Source organism: Pelodiscus sinensis, chromosome 1 (assembly GCF_049634645.1).
Source record: "Pelodiscus sinensis isolate JC-2024 chromosome 1, ASM4963464v1, whole genome shotgun sequence".
Lineage (NCBI taxonomy): Eukaryota > Metazoa > Chordata > Testudines > Trionychidae > Pelodiscus > Pelodiscus sinensis.
The window spans coordinates 191,750,826-191,767,433 of NC_134711.1; the positions used below are offsets into that span (position 1 = coordinate 191,750,826).

A 16,608-nucleotide genomic window follows, 5' to 3' on the forward strand; every position below is an offset into this window, starting at 1 on the left:
CTGTGACAGGTAGCATCATGATCAGTCAATGTGACAACCTGGAGGTTTCACAAACATCCTATTGTATAGTAAGGATTTGCCCTTGTATAGGGTTAAATCCTCTTGTTCTGCAAATTACACTTACAAGCCACTAGCTTAAAGTTTGTATGTACCCGTCCCACACAAGAATTGTGATAATACGCTACTTAGTAACAATTTTACAAATAAATTCTCTGCCAAACAGTGTGAGTGCTGGATTTTCACCATTATTTGCTGGTAACAACCTTTCAAAATCAATTAAGTCTCAGACAGGGAGGAAACAGCATGGTGATGAATGTATTTAACCCTTTTGAAAATTAGTTTCCTGTAGGCTTCCCGTCTCCCCTGCCTAGAAAATGCTGATGAAGCAAAACACATTTTTCACTGAAATGTTTCTATTTTTATGAAAATTTTAGGTAGGAAGATTTCTCAGGTTGGTGGGAGGGGAGAGAGAGAGAGACATTCCCCACCCCGCAATGCACTTTTGTGTTTAGGTTACACTGCTTCATATCTGGCAGGGACTTGAACTTGGGGGTCTCATGCCAAGTGAGTGCCCTAACCATGTGGCAGTTAGCTATTCTGGACGTGAGGATGGGGTATAGGGAGGAGAAGGAAATGTCCTTCATGATTTGTTTTTCCCCCAAGGCTTGAAGGCTGAATGAAAACAGTTTTTGAAACCTTGAAACTTTTTTCTCAAATGGAATTAATGTTCTCTAGGTAGCTCTAATAGCAAGAGCAATTGCAGGACTGTATAATCCTGTCACAATTATACATGGTGTGGTGTCACTGTAGGGGTGAATAAATTATGCCCAAGTCTTAGACCTGCCTCGGAATAACTGTACTTGAGCCTGATATTCACTATGGATGGGCATAGCTTAGCTCTCCTCTGCACTGGAACATCAACCTGAATTTTTAACTCTGCTGAGTCTGCATTGTTGAAATATCCTTTGCTGTCAAGGTCTGACCTGAAGCCAAGTGTTCACTTCTCAAAAACAGAAACGTCTTCCTTCTATTACCTATGCAACCAGCAACCATGTGCTACGCCTTGTTACGCAGCTATGGAATCAAGCATGTTGTGCAAGACAACTGATGCTATATGGAAAATAATGAAGAGGGTTCTATTAGAAACTGCTCTGCCAGAGATACCATCCTCTTGCTTTCTCATTTTAAAAGACCATTTATAAGAAACCTGTTCTCGGAACTACTATTCCATGATCTCTGAATTCTTGCGCACCATGAGAGATAACAGTATATATGCTGCTCTGGTAACAACAGACATACCATTGGTTAGTTCCTGCACAGGGCATCTATTTATAGGTTACAGCCAAGTCTCTGTTTTAGAGGCTTTTCAAGTGTTTCATTTTTAATATTTAAGTTTTCATTGAGAGAGTACGAGCTGAAACATTTAATATGGAATGAAAATGGTCTTGCCATTACCTCATAAACGCATTGCGCAGCCAGTAGTTGGTGAGGTTACTGTTGGTTTTTTAACCAACTTTGTGTGTGTGAGGAAGTTTGACGACTGAAAATTTCTTTGAAGCTCAGACAAAAAAGGATGTCAATACCGAATAAAAATTGGAGAAATAAGCTCTTATTATTCAGCTGCTCATGAGTCATCGCTAGGCTGAGAGGATTTCTTCTGGGAGAATTTATTTTTTATCTGCCTTTTATGCTAAATCCAGAACTGAAGTCATTCATTCTTTGTGTAATCAAAATCCCTTCCACAGCAGCCAACTGTGAAATCACAGCTAGGGATTTTAGCTTCTGGTGTGAAACACATAGGGGTGTAGTTTATGGAATAAACCTGAAATGTTAGACACGTGCACGTAATCTGCAGATACACATATGCCTTTGTAACATACAGTGTCTAGGTTCCAAAATGAGAAGGAGATTGAGAGAAGATTTACAGGACAAGGTCAGATAATTTTCCGTTATTTGAGTTTCATTACATTGTTTATTATGATTATTTTCCCCTGTCTCTTATAAAGCTGGCTATAGAAGCCATTCTGTCATTGTAGTTCAGTGCAATAGCTCAATTGCTAGAGAAGTTACTTGAATCCTATTAACTATTACAAGACACTAGCTCACACACATAAATGTGCATTCACTTCCTCTCTGGCTAATAAGATTTTGAATCATGCCACTTTTTGTGAGCCCTCCCCATATACCTCATTATTACAAGTTTCTTATTACATAAGGTTTCACTCCCCTCTTTGGAGGTCTTATAGTTGAACTCACAGTATTGGCTGTATGGGAAGAGAATCTGAAAACAATACAAATAGAGTAATGATGTATTTTAATAAGTATATAACTTAATATTTTAGATTTCTTTAAAATCTAATCTTACTATTTTACATTAATTGTTTGAGGGAAAATTTAATTTTTATGAGGGTTGCAATGAAGTTTTTAAGTGTTCAACAGAACTGTTTCAGCATTATTAATGGAGCTACCATTTAGCAGTAACACATAACTGGTATTTTGTCTTTTTGTGCATGGGAAGGTAATGGATATGCTTCATGCAATGGGACCAGACACAGTGGTGATCACAAGCTCAGACCTACAGTCTTCTCTAGGAAATGACTACCTAATTGCACTAGGGAGCCAAAAGAAAAGTAAGTCGTGGTCTTGTTTTATTGAACAGCTGTCTCCATTTGTTTCTGTTGCTTTAAAAATAAATCATTCTATCAAAACAGCCTGGAGTACATGGGAACAGCTCAATCCTATAGATTCTGATGCCTGCAGTGGTGAGGGGTGGGAAGATGGAAACTTAAGATGCTTGTCAGTGAAGAAGAAAAATCACACTGTCCTCTTGACAAAATGGATTGTAAACAACCAGCGCAGGAATAATTTGTCTCTTTCCTAAACCATTTTTTCTCACCATATCTCCCAAGCCTTCTGATAGCACTAAGCACTGTCTGTGTTCAGCAAATTGGCACTGACTGGTCTCATGTTAAAGAAGTGCTGTTGCGCAAGATGGTGAATAATCCCATTTTCTGCTGTCCCTATGGGATGTAAATGTAGAGATTGCAAGCCGGGCTGCCAAAAGAAACCAGTTGGAATGCAGACCTGATCCAGAGCTAGTGTTTTGCTGACACCTAAAAATTCTAGTTCACTAAATGTACCATAAGCTGTTTTTTTCATTAATGTTGTGGTAATCATAGGTTAGGTACAGGGGCGCATGTTCTCTGTTGTGGCCTGTGGCTGGCCTTATTTTTAAAACTGAGGTGAAACCTAGAGATACTGAGTGTTCCAGCACATGATGCTTCATCTTGGTTTGAGCAGCTTCCAGATTCACCATACTTGCTGGCCAGCTGCCAGTAGTTCAGGATGGAGAAATACATGCTCGGACCTGTGCGTGCAATGGCTTGTACTCTGATATGAAAGATGATAGTGTTAGCTACCTGTTCCAAATTTGTGTAGCAGTCACGCTGTGAGTATGGCTCCCTAATCAGCAAAGTTTGAAGAAAAACGTAGTTTGATAGAGCTGGTGTATTGTATCAGATTTTTCAAGATCCTCTTAAAAACCTGCTAACTTAGTGTCAAGCACTACAGTAACAATTGCCTTTTAAATATAATAAGCATTGTAATTGCATGGAGAGGTTCTGTTGTTTAACTGTATGTCTGTCTTCCAGCTAGAGCAGATGGCACCAAAGAGATACAGAGAATTCGAATGGAGTCTCCTAAAGTGGATGCTGATTTTGTTGGAACTGGAGACTTGTTTGCTGCAATGCTCTTGGCCTGGACACACAAACATCCAAATAACCTTAAGGTATGACGGAGGGTGTTTTGTTGTTATTTTTGGGATTTTTTTGGACAGCAAAGTGCTTTAATAAATGACTTATTTCATTTTATTATTGTTAGTGCCCAAAATATAGATATAGACTGCCGGATAGAGAATATTTAGAATATAGAATAACACTTCTTGCAAAAGCGTGTGCTGTTCCCCATACCAAACTTCATTGCTAGGCCACTTGACATTTTTAAGCATGTAAAATGTTATCTATAAAGTTCCCTTTCTCCCATGTCCCCCAGCCGCTTAAAAACACTCATTATTCAGTAATGTTGCTTGGGTGATTCCATTTCAAGTGATGACTGATGAGGTGTCTTTCTCTGTACAGTCTGTAAAAGTATTTGGGGAGTCTACCAAATCAAAGATGCTCTATAAATTATAAATACTTGGTTTTATCCTTGGTTCATAACTGATTTTTACATATGAGCTCTTACTATGAGAATGTGGGTCTTGCATGATGACTCTTTCTTAGTTATTAATTTTGGAAACTGTGTCCCTAATTTGGATCCTTTTGCTCTTAATTATGGGTTCTACAGCCTTTTTACACACTGTGTTAAATCCAGCTGCCAACTTGTATGTGTCTTATAGAACTGAGGAAAATCATTGACTCTAGTTCCCTTCAGATCAATCAAATTGGCCTCTGAACATTGTAGTCCAAAGCACTGCTACTAACTTGAGTGATTGGAATGTTGGTAAGCCTAAATATATATGTATATTTAATTACAGGTGGCATGTGAGAAGACTGTATCAGCCATGCAGCATGTCCTGCAAAGGACCATCAAGTGTGCAAAGGGTAATCATTTTACATCCTCTTCCTGAATTTACTCTGCTCACATCCTCATTGGAACAAACATTCTGGAAAGTTGTTTTTAGCACAAAAGGTGGCCTATTATTAGACTACATCCACAAAACAGAGTTTAGGGAGTTCTAGCACTGGTATTTTTTTACAGCAGTGTACTCTAACTCTAGTCTAGATGACAGCAGTAAAAATGTGTTGGCCACAGTTGACAGTAGTATTGCACCTGTGGTGGGATTGCATTGCTATTAGAACAAGACTGGGAAAATTCCAGGAGAATGTGGAGCGTTATGCACAAGGGAGCCTCACCTTTTTCTATTTTGGGGTGTAACAGTTGCCTCCGTGACCCTTTTTTGTGTATATTGGGACCGGGATGGATTCCTCGCCTATTAATGAGTGGTGAATTCCTATGCCTTAGGCTAATCTGAAGACATTTTTCTTCAAACTATCTTCTCTTCTACAGGAAAATTTTAAAAACACCAGCTGGAAACACATAAGTAACCTTATTCTACTGTATACTCACACAACTTGGTCCTTGTCACCTAGAATACAGGTTGCTGGGCTCTCTCAAGTCCCAATAAGATCCAAAGAAAAATTGAGTTCCCACAGAACTTTTTGGGATTAGTCTCTAAATAATAGTGGTACTGCAGAAGAACTTGGGCTGGGGGAACAACATTGTTTTATACCCCCTGGTGGAGGGAACGGGAAGTGGTAGTACAGTGAACGAAAAGGGAAAACAGTAATGATGGGGACAGGACAGAAAAATTATTCATTCTTGTGTGTGTGTGTGTGTGTGTGTGTGTGTGTGTGTGTTTGGTTATTATTGACACTTGAATATCTTCTTTTAGAACAGGCTGGAAAAGGAAACAAACCTAACCCAGCCCAGCTGGAATTGAGAATGGTCCAAAGCAAAAAGGACATAGAAAACCCGGAGATAATAATAAAAGCTACTGTGTTGTTATAAAGGCTGTATGTCTCCCAGTAACGCACAATGTATTGATGTCCTCTTTTTTCTTTCCCGTAAATTGTAATGTTTGCCTTAGATCTGTGACAAAAACCTGACTTCCATGAAATAATGCCTTGCATAGGCAGATATCCACTATCAAACATATGTGCTGCCCTTGCTTGGTTTAAGGGGGAGGAAAAAAGTGAGTTGTATAACTTACTCACAGGAATCAAAATGGCTGTGAAATTCACTTAGTCTGTGTTTCATGGCAAGAGAATACAGGGCTTCCTGCCTTGCCAAAGACTTTGGGTGTGAATTTGCAAGTGGAATAGCTGGCTGACTGGCAAATGTATTGTAGCAAAGCATCTAGTACCAATTTCATTAGCTACCTACTCCCTTAACTAAAGGCATTTGGTAGGTAATTGTGATATTTACTATCTCAGCTGCTAGTAGGGCTGAAATTGCACACAGCTTTGGGCTGTGTGTAGGGAGCAGATCAGAGATATTTAGCATTAGGTGCTCTGCAAAGGTCTAGAGGTATCATTTCATGTTGCTAATAACTTATCCTATTTCCGGCCTATGAATGAATATGTGATTCCAATTTCTATAGGTGCTAATCCCTTAATTTCTAGTGACCACAAGTATCTACATCACTTTGTCTGCATGCTCCACTTCAGAAAAGAACTATTGTATTAGTTTAATTAGCCAGTAAGTAGCACCAGGTAGAAATATGTAATTCTACCTCTGATACTAGATTTAATTCTTTTTAAATTAAGACTTCAAGAAAAAGCTTCTCTAAGAAAGGAAGGTGCTGTGGCTACTTCTAGTAAAAGCCAAGTAAACCTATTGGTATTGTAATGGACAGCAAGCCACTGGAGTACTGAGAACTAGCATCTTTGTTGAGGGCATTGTATACTTTATTAATGGTTCGATCTAGAAATCTCAGAGGGCTCACCTGCTTAATTAAAATGAGCACCGTATAAGAGGTTCATCAGTAAAGTACAATAGTGAACAGTTGCCTACATTTGCCTGAAGGCGTAAGTAGAACTATTAATTTGTTCATAATGCCACTTTTAGACAGTTTTATTATCTGAATTTTAAGGAATTATTTTATGCTTGCGAAAACAGCAGTTTTTTTAATGTTAGAATATGTCTAAGGATCTATACTACTACTTATCATCCATAGAACCTCAGCACTTCAGTGTAAAGTTCCTCTTCTAGTTTCTCTCTCCTTCCATGGAGGCAGCAGGGGAATTTTTATGGCTTAAAATTTTGTATCAGAATCCAGTTCCCTGACATGCTTTCTGAAGAAGTTTCTTGACAATTTTTGTACCATGTATGCTGGTAACATTCCTGGGAGACGTTGATTACCAGTAACTCCTCTTGACTTCAACAGGCACTGCAAGTTCTCTGCACCTCTGAGAATGAGCCTTAGTATGGTGTATGTGCCCAAACCTGAAGACACACTGTGAACTTGATTTCTTCATAGTGGCATACACAGATACAAATTTCACCCTCTTGCAATGGGGTGGAGGGGAGAGGGGGTTGTACATCCAGGGGCATGCTAAAAGAAGGGCAGTTTTGTTTCATACACTGTCTGAGGCTGCCCAGGAAAAGCACTTGATCTGTGTATTTCCTGGATGCCTTCCCAGAAACTTCTTCCTGGCCAGTTACTAAGCTATGTCCATTGACTAAGTGTAGGTCCCTCAGCCATGATTGGGTTGTAGGTAGAGTGTGCCACTGCAATCTTTGTGCATCCAACCTCCCAGTGGACTTTCTGCCATCAGAGTCCCCGTTTTGTTTCCACTAGCATACCCAGGTATCACTAATTTTAGGCCAAACTTTTTTTTTCCTTTTTTTAATAGAGTGGAATTTTTCCAGTTAGTAGTAGTCTTAAATCCCTCTTTTTCAGCATCTCGGAAGCAAATAACACATAAGATGCTAATGTGTTTTGCAGTACATTTAAGGGAAGAACTCAACTTTTGCGCTAACTGGCTAATACTTTATCATCTCCAGCGTACTCAGCAATTAAGTTTGCTCTGCTGACATAAGAAACACACACATCTGAAAATTACTTGGTAAACTTGACTGGAGTGCCACAATTTACAGTAACCTCAACCATGAAATAACTTTCTAGCAATAATAATTCAGTTAATATGAATAAAGCACAGCAGTTTCCTTCAGTGCATGAGTTTATGGCTGATGTCCAACATTCATAGTCATAACAAAGCACAATTTAGTCAGGCTTCTTCCTCAGCACTGTATCTTTAAAATATTTTAAAGCTGTTTTCCTTCTAGATACCTTAATCACTAATTTCCATATGTTTAAAACTGATCTTTATTAATTAACTGCCTTCTTGAGCATATGTTGTTTGCTATGGAAGCTGCATGGGAAACAGACATCTTTCAAATTGGAGGTAGTAGCTTTTAAATCAAAATATTCAATAATAAAACTCCAAGGGCTTTCTACTTATTTTTCAACATAAATACAGTTTTATCACTACCAGCTGCTAGTTACTTAGTGGCCATGTAGCACACTCTGTGGATAATAAGCATAAACCTTTTTTATTTCGCTTTTTTAAAACCCATACCATTTCATGTTGATATTTGCAGTGGTTCCCATAGATTTGGGAAGCCTGATCAACAGATTGTTGCTCCATCTTTTCACACGATGATTCTTTAATATGGGGAAGCTATTTTAAACTTATAGGAATAATCCCTCTAGGATCTTAAATTTTCCATAGGCTAGTGAAAGATTCCTGTTCTTCGCATCGGGATCAAAGAGAGAGGTTCATAATCCTCTCCTCCTTTTGGAAAGCAGTAATAACAATACATGATCCAAGCTTTTTGCCATCAAGAGAGCATAGTTATGGTAAGATTGCAATCAATTTTAGGATTGTAGGAACAAATACGTTTATTTGGAAATGGAATAACAGATGCCATCAACGAGATTAATAGATTAAATGACAATAAATCAATTCAGAATTTTTATCTGTGGAACAGAGGCCAGCTATTATGTGGGGCAGATGATTTGGCATGGCTGCTTGAACTTGTGGTCCAAATCACATATTTGGACTGCAGGAGTGGCCTGTGCCTGATGCTTCAGAGAAAAGCAGACACACCCTCCCCCTCCAGGATCGCTCCTTCAGTTTGATATTCATGACAAATGGACACAGTAGAGGGAATGCTTAACCTTAAAGACTTGAATGCAGAAGTGTACTTGGAGAAGTTAGGTTATGAACTGGCTGCAATTTGCAGCCGCTGCATTATGTCATCTGTTGAAGTCAGTGGGAGATGCTCATATGATATGTGCAGGAACTTCTACTGAAGTCCATCATATTCTTTCTGTGACTTTAATTAGATCAGGTCTTACATCAGCTACAGAATCAGGCTCACTGTCTAACAATAATAATTGAAGGCCTATTGAGAAACTGACTGTAAATACATATTGTAGTTACCTTTGTGTAGTCACAGCATGTGGACAAAGGTATTTTTAAATGTTAAATCAATTCGTATAACTTACAGGCATTTTTACCAGTTAATGTTATGCAGCACTTTTTCCTAGTGTTTTTAGAACAAACTGTGACATGTGGGGCACACGATCTCAGTCCAATCAGATGCTAACATTCTTTTATTTCCCTTCTCTTCTCTTGGAGTAACATCCATGAAGATTCCACTGATACAGAAAAGACACACACTTCCAGAGCAACAAGCACACAGCTCACTATTCACTCTGGCCTTTTTCACAGTTGCCAATTATCCATTTAAAGGAAATGAGGCTAGTACAGGGGTCATCTTATCCACTTGCAGATCTTCATACAAAGAAAAGCTGTCAGTCTAAAATGAATGTCTCTAATGACTGCAGAGGTACAAGCAACTTGGCAGCAAGCTGTAGATTCAATAATTCTGGTCAGTGATTTTTCATCTGTTGTCAAAATGGAAGGCTGATGTTACTTGAGCTAGCTAATTTGTGTTTGAACCCATTTTCTATACTGTGCTTCTTTGTGTGCAGCCTTTTTGGTTATTATAGTTTCACTTACTTGTGAAGCCTTATGCAGATGGACCAAAACTCACTTAAACTAATGATCTGGCCTATTGTGGGCCAGAACCCAGCCTTTTTGTGCATAAAACTTTCACTGACTTCCTTGGAAGATAAATGTATAACAACACTTTAAAGTTTTAAAAAAGTGTCACATGGAAGTTTTATTCCTACTTTGGTATAAATACACTTAAAATCTGCATTAAAATTAGTAACTTAGATGTTCATTTGCTGATTTATATTTAAAATGCAAGAAAATGATAACATACTATACAATAGAATTGGAGGACTGAGGTTGCTAGCGAAACATACTGCCTTGTTAAGAGTATCCTATATGTATCTTGATTGGTTGATGTTAATTTGTTGTCTGATATGGTTACGGTGATTGTGTTCGTCTATTTTAATTTGCAATATGTGTCAAAGATTGTAATAAAAATGTCTACATTAATATACTGTGCATAAATATTAACTGCTATTTTTGAATGTTAACCATTTCAGAATTAAAACAAGAAGAACAGTTTGGTAGTGTTACTGAGTAAGTGGATTTAATTAAGGTTGTATTAGTATCTGATATGAAGACTGGGGGAACAAGAGGGAAGCCCACATTTGAATACCTAAATCATGCCAATATAAAACCACTGAACTGGGGCACAGTACAGTACTAGACTTGTCTTTAAGCATTTATTTGAATGACTTTCATAGCGGCAGAAACTTGCTGCAAGGTCAAGGGTTGAAGCTCACTAATGGAGAGGAGGTGGAGTTAGTGATGAATTCTGTAGCATGTTTTAGCTCCATGACTGCTTTTGAGAGACCTACATTTGCCATTTGAAAAATGACTCTGACATTCTGCATCTCTGTTCCCATATGCATTTTACAGAAAGCTCAGAGTGAGAGAATGTTTCCCTCACTGGGGATTAGGGCCTCCAGAGACAGAGCCACAGTCCATTCTTTAGTTCTGTTTCCTTATCAGCGAAATCAAAGGGATTGCCGTGCCAGATCACATCCCTTTTGCATCTAACATGGCATCATTTAAACATTAGGGCAGTTCTGTGAGTGGAAGAAGGCAGAGAGCCAGTTTAGTGAGAAACATGGAAGATCCTCTATTCAAGAAGTCTCTTCTGCAAAATGCCAGACAGAGAGCCTGATTTTGTAACTTAGCCAAATGTCACTTAGCCCCCACACCATTAAATGAAACAATGGCTCATCTATATCCCTTTAAAAAGTTGAATTGTATGCTGGTATAAAACTGGCACATAGTCCAGCTACTTTAAAACCAAAACACTTCTTGAAGCTTAAACACTAAATAAATAATTTATCTTAAATTGTACTTTTCAGTAATGCTTCATTGTTAGAGTACCTTTCAACACCTATTTAAGTCAATGGCATTGATTATTAATTGAACATTTAGAGTAGAATATTTTCAGAAGAAAAACGGCTTTTGAAAATACATTTGTTTTTCTCTTGCTGTTTACTATTGATAAATGAGATCCTTGATTGAAGGACGGTTTATTCTGAAAAATTATAGCTAATAAGCTGTGAAACTGGAAATCTCTTCTAAATATATGGGCAAATTAGTGAGTTTATGCACATTTATATTAGAAGGTAAAAAGGATGGCCCTGATGCTTATCAAAAACATGAACTTGTGCTTATTTTACCAAAGAACACTCTTGAACACAGATCTCATAGGGAATCTGTAGTTTTTAATATGTTTTCTTTAGAATGAGATCCAAAGTTAGTTGCTCAGAATTTAAATTGAGTTGAAAGGAAACTATCCAGGAGAAAAGAACATATAAACAGTATAGCACCCCCATGAATTCCATATAGTTAATCAAGAAACCAATCCCATGCCTCAACAGTGATTCCAAAAAAAGTTTCTATGGTTTAACACTTGTTCCAGTTACCAAGCTCACTCTGGACCTGATTCAGGGAAGCACTTGCATGCTTAGCTGTAATGAATCTTTAAGTAAATGTGACATAAGCATATGTATAAAACTAAGCATGTGTCTGAAGTACTTTCCTGAATAAGGATGCGTATTCCTCAATTGTTGCCTCTAGGAGCAGCCACAGGTATAGAGGCAAAAAAAACCCTGAATTTGTAGAGAAGTAGGCAGCGCACTAAAGAAAATACCAACAATATTTGAAGGATGTGCCATATATTATCACTGAAATTACCTGTCTAAATTGTGTATTGCATTTGTTGTTGCATTGCTATTTATAAAAATGTGTGTCTAGATGAACGTAGTGTTATGTACTGTGTATATGTGTTAAGTTTTAGTTGCAGTGGGGAGAAAATGTAGAACTTGGGGGCTGGCTGTGCAGGCCTTCAGAACGGGAACAGAAAGTCTTACGAATTATATTTTTATAGACAGCACTGTGGCTTCAGGTCCCAGCCACACCATATCTGCCTCTTCCGGGAGCATAATGTTGTGAGGGAGGAGAGCAGAAGTTGGCTCTGACATGGTAGGGATAGTACAACCCCACCAGCCCTGGACAGCTTACAAATAAATAAAATATGCCTTTTTAAGTAATATTTTTTTAGTTCTAAATTGTTAAACAGAGAAATATTTACAAGTAAACTTTCTAGGTACTTGATATTTGTGGAGTGTTTCATATTGAATAGATGACCCTGTTTCTGTATATGTTTACATCTCTTAAAGATTGTCTTTGAAGCATATAAAATAAATAAGTAAATGAATTTTATGCCAGACAGAGTGCTATGTAATGATAATGGTTTTAATTTTTGGTGAAAATGTCAGCTTGTATGGTGTTTGTGTATATTCTGGTTGGCTCTCATGCATTTTGTTCTTTCTACTGGAAAGGCTTATATTCTAAATTGTGAAGAGTTGCAGTAGTACAGTAGATAAAAGGACTAAATAATGCTGCCTCACCCACTGTAATTTGAGCATTAATTTTTTTCAACTCCAATAGACCCAAATTTCAGTTTTGAGTTATAGTAAAGCTAGAGATAAGTTAGAAACTAAAGGATTTTGATTTTAGCAGGATTCTGGGGTTTTGATGAGATGAGTCAAAAGAATCAAAGTGAATGTGATTAAACTAAAACAGAACGTGACGCTGACTGGCTTTGTTTAGCTGCCCATGCTGAGAGGAATGCAAAAATAGACGAACAGTATGGATGGAGATAAGTGAAGGGTTTTTTGGTCTCAAGTGTTTTTTAATATGTGGCCTGACTTTCAGAAGAGCTGAGTTGCTAAAATATACCATTCAGTTAGAATTGTGGCGTTCCCAGCACCTTTGAAGATCAGAACAATTATTTCTTACCTTGATGTACCTTATTGTCTATGTCTAGACTGGCATGATTTTCTGCAAATGCTTTTAACGGAAATGAGCATCTAGATTGGCACGGACGCTTTTCCGCAAAAGCACTTTTTGGGGAAAAGCGTCCGTGCCAATCTAGACGCACTTTTCCGCAAAAAAGCCCCGATCGCCATTTTCGTGATAGGGGCTTTTTTGCGCAAAACAAATCTGAGCTGTCTACACTGGCCCTTTTGTGCAAAAGTTTTGCGCAAAAGGACTTTTGCCCGAATGGGAGCAGCATAGTATTTCCTCAAGAAGCACTGATTTCAGACAGTAGGAAGTCAGTGTTCTTGCGGAAATTCAAGCGGCCAGTGTAGACAGCTGGGAAGTTGTTCTGCAAAAGCACCTGCTTTTGCGGAAAAATTTGCCAGTCTAGACACAGCCATTATGTTTATCTTTTAGTGCTGGGCAAATAAGACAAAAGCAAACCACTAAGTATTAAGAATCTGGTTTGGAGTTTTTTTACGCTTATTTTATAGGGTCTCCAAGCAGGTGTGAGTGGCTGCCTGCATAGATAAGCAGATCTAGGATCCAATATTGGATGCAGTATCCACATCCCAGCCATATATACACACAGATTTCAGAGATTATCTGATGATATACACACTTTTTTTTAACCTTTTATTTTTCTAAAGAAACAGTTTGGTCTCCTAAAACCACTTATAAATACCTCACTCTTTCCAATTGCTGGGGAAGAACTTATCAACTGTTTCCCTTGGGAGCTTTTTCTTATCTATGCCTGACAAGTGCTGCTTCTGCTCTGTACTAAAACGCCTGATGGAGCATCTAATCATGGGTCAGAGGAGGGGACATGGATCAGAGCTTTATTCTGTGCTTTACTGTGCACATATCTGACTCCCTTTGGAGTTAGTGGGCACGATTTATGTGTGATGAGTTTTGAGGACCCTCTGAGGGATGGCCGTATCAACATGCACTTACTTTTCTATTTGCACTGCCCTTCAGGAGGAAATGCAACTGTTCTTTGGAGCTAGCATGAGTATAGGTACGTGGTTATGCTTTTCACTCAGTGACATCCTTCAGGGCAAGGAGTGCCAAGTTTATTTTAGTTTAATTTTCAAGTACAGCCCCCAGAGCCTGATTAAGACAACATACATTTGATATCCAAGCACATGCTTATTGGGGCCGCCTTGGGTCTCCTAGCCATAGGAGACTACTGATGGTGACATAGTCTTCATGGGCCGGTTACTGTATATGTTTACATTTAGATTCACATAGAGGAAATAAATAGAAGGTGCCTGCAGAGAGCAATCATTTGCATGTCTTTTTGTATAGTTCTAAAGTGAAATAACACATTTAAGGATAGGCTTTTGTCCAGTTTTCCTAAGAGCAACACCGACTTTAAGGCCCTGGTCTTGCAAATAAGTTACATGCAGCTTATGCTTTCATGCATATGAATAGGTCCTATTGATGACAATGGGGCTATCCACATTCATTAAATGTTAAGCATGCATTTGCAAGATGTAATGGAACATATTAAGTTTTGTTCCTTAACCTTTACAATAGTAAATATGAGGCTAATAGTACACTAGTTAGGATACATTCAACATTATCTGCTCTTCCACACCAAAGCACTATCTCATTCTGAAAGACTAGATACACTTGATTACCAGCAGGTGTGGTAGGCCTCATTTATTTTATGAAGAACTTTGGTGTTTAATCACTAGCTACTTCAAACCAATATTGAAATCTCAGTGGATCTCAAGTGAATTCAGTTGGATTGTTTTAGCAAGTACCGCTCCCCCACTGCAAAAGCACTATACAGTGGTACAGTTCGTAGTAGTTCCCTCTGGGGCTGGGAGACAACTAGAGCTGGATAGGGGTTGCCTGTGACAACTCAAGTTGTGGGTAGAGTAATGGGAAGTAGCATTTGTAGGACCTGCTTTCACAAACAATACTTGCATGTTCCGTGGTCTCCAGGTCTGACAAGAATTGTTTAAAAATTAGACCGTTTCTGTTAGAACAAATGATTTCAGTTCTTGCCACACAGTCTGAACGCATAGTTTTTGCACAAGAAAAAGTTAAGTTGCCAAGGAAACCTGCTGTTTATGGTAGAAAATGCTGGAAGTGAACTGTGCTGCGTTCTTCAGCACCTGATGGGTTACTTATTTAAGCCTTCCAGTCTAAGTGGCATTTAATGTGTTTTGTTTGTTTGGTTTGTTTGTTTACACATTTTAAAAAAACTTTCGTGAACCAAAATAATGCTAGTCTCATTATGAGGAAAGGCATTCCAAAGGATATATTTTCAAGCAGTATAATGCTAGTTGTCAGTCAGCTGTCAGACTAGTACTACTTTGTCTGAAGACCTTATTAATAGATGATCAATTATAAAAGAGGCCTTGTGGATTTATATATATTATAGTCTAGCAGAGCATGTAAGTGTGAGCTTCACTTTAAACATCTGAGTAGTTCCATTGACTTCATTGAGGCTACTTAGGTACTTAATAGTTAAGAATGGGCTTATGTGCTTTGCTAGATTGAAGCCATAAGTGCCAAGTGACTATCACAATTGATATTTATACGAGAAATGGTCAGTACTGATTGAACAATATTTTCTTCTGATATATTAATATATTGGAAAACTGTGGTATAGTTGTAAGAGTGAGATGATATCATGGGTATACTAATGCCATTGAATCATGACCGTACAATTTGCTGTTGGTACCATTTTAAATGTAGTCTTTTTATGTCACTTTCTTATTAGAAAATGATTCACCATTATTTCCTAAATGCCATTTTAAGGTGCGTTTAACTCATACAGCCACTGAAGAAAAATGAGTTGGGGATTACTTTCCATTGGAGTTTTCTCCTGGCTGTTGATTTCTGAATCAACTAAGAAAAGGAGTTTGGCCTTACCAAAAAAATTATTAAAGTGAATCTTAAATATTGACCCAGATGGGTGTAATTTTTTTCTTAACCTAAAGGTGGGTAGCATCTGTAATCCAATTAGTTTCAAGCACATTTAATCCTGCTGTACTGCTGTCCAATATAAATGAACAGGGCTGAGGCCACCAGAATCTGTGATCAAATAGAGTAATGCTGTAATACAGAGTGTAATACAGAGTGTATGTTTTTTGTGACAGTCTTAACCTCTTCTTATTGAAGATTAAACACAAATAATTATTTTCATGGTGTATATGTGTGAGATGTAATTCTTTTTTTCCAATAAATTTTTTTTCCTAAATGTTTTACTTGGGTTTTTTTTATGAGCAATTTAACTCTGGAGTACATTGTATGCAAATCTCACTAGCAGTATAATAGAGTGAGGGCCAGTACTTACCTCACAGGCATAGTTAATTATGATTTTTCACAAAAAAAGGTAAAACACAGTAAGCCTCTGTGTACTTTTCCTACTTTAACAAAGATTACTGAGCAGAAGACCTGTGGAGAAATGTAAACTTCTCGGATATGTCTACACTGTACTTGGGAATGCATCTGGCTATAAAGGCTTTTGCTAGGAAGCTAAAAAAAACTGTGTATATGTGTTTTGGTCTTTCAATCCAAACCCTTCCCCTAGTGTCAGAGATTTTTAAGATAGCAGGGATCATTAGATTATCTAATCTGATCTCCTGATCTATGCAGGCCAGAGAGCTTCACAGTTTCCTCAGTATCCAGCTTAATAACTTATTTGTCATTAACTGATTAATACTAACTTGCAGTTAAAGTCCTGCAGTTCCTTAGAGTT

The 16,608-nt window shown here is 38.0% G+C and overlaps 1 protein-coding gene across 2 annotated transcripts in view; it reads left to right on the forward strand.

Annotated features, from left to right (window-relative positions):
• Positions 1 to 16,111, forward strand: part of PDXK (pyridoxal kinase) — a 79,664-nt gene extending 63,553 nt beyond the window's left edge. The window contains exons 8-11 of one of the 2 annotated variants that reach the window (XM_075912532.1): positions 2,519 to 2,630; positions 3,651 to 3,787; positions 4,535 to 4,601; positions 5,458 to 16,111. In XM_075912532.1, coding sequence (XP_075768647.1) covers positions 2,519 to 2,630; positions 3,651 to 3,787; positions 4,535 to 4,601; positions 5,458 to 5,480 — 339 coding nt within the window. In that variant the 3' untranslated portion in view covers positions 5,481 to 16,111. Of the gene's footprint in view, positions 1 to 2,518; positions 2,631 to 3,650; positions 3,788 to 4,534; positions 4,602 to 5,452 lie in introns of both variants that reach the window. The other variant, XM_006137930.4, reaches the window with a different exon arrangement.
• The last annotated feature ends 497 nt before the right edge of the window (positions 16,112 to 16,608 follow it).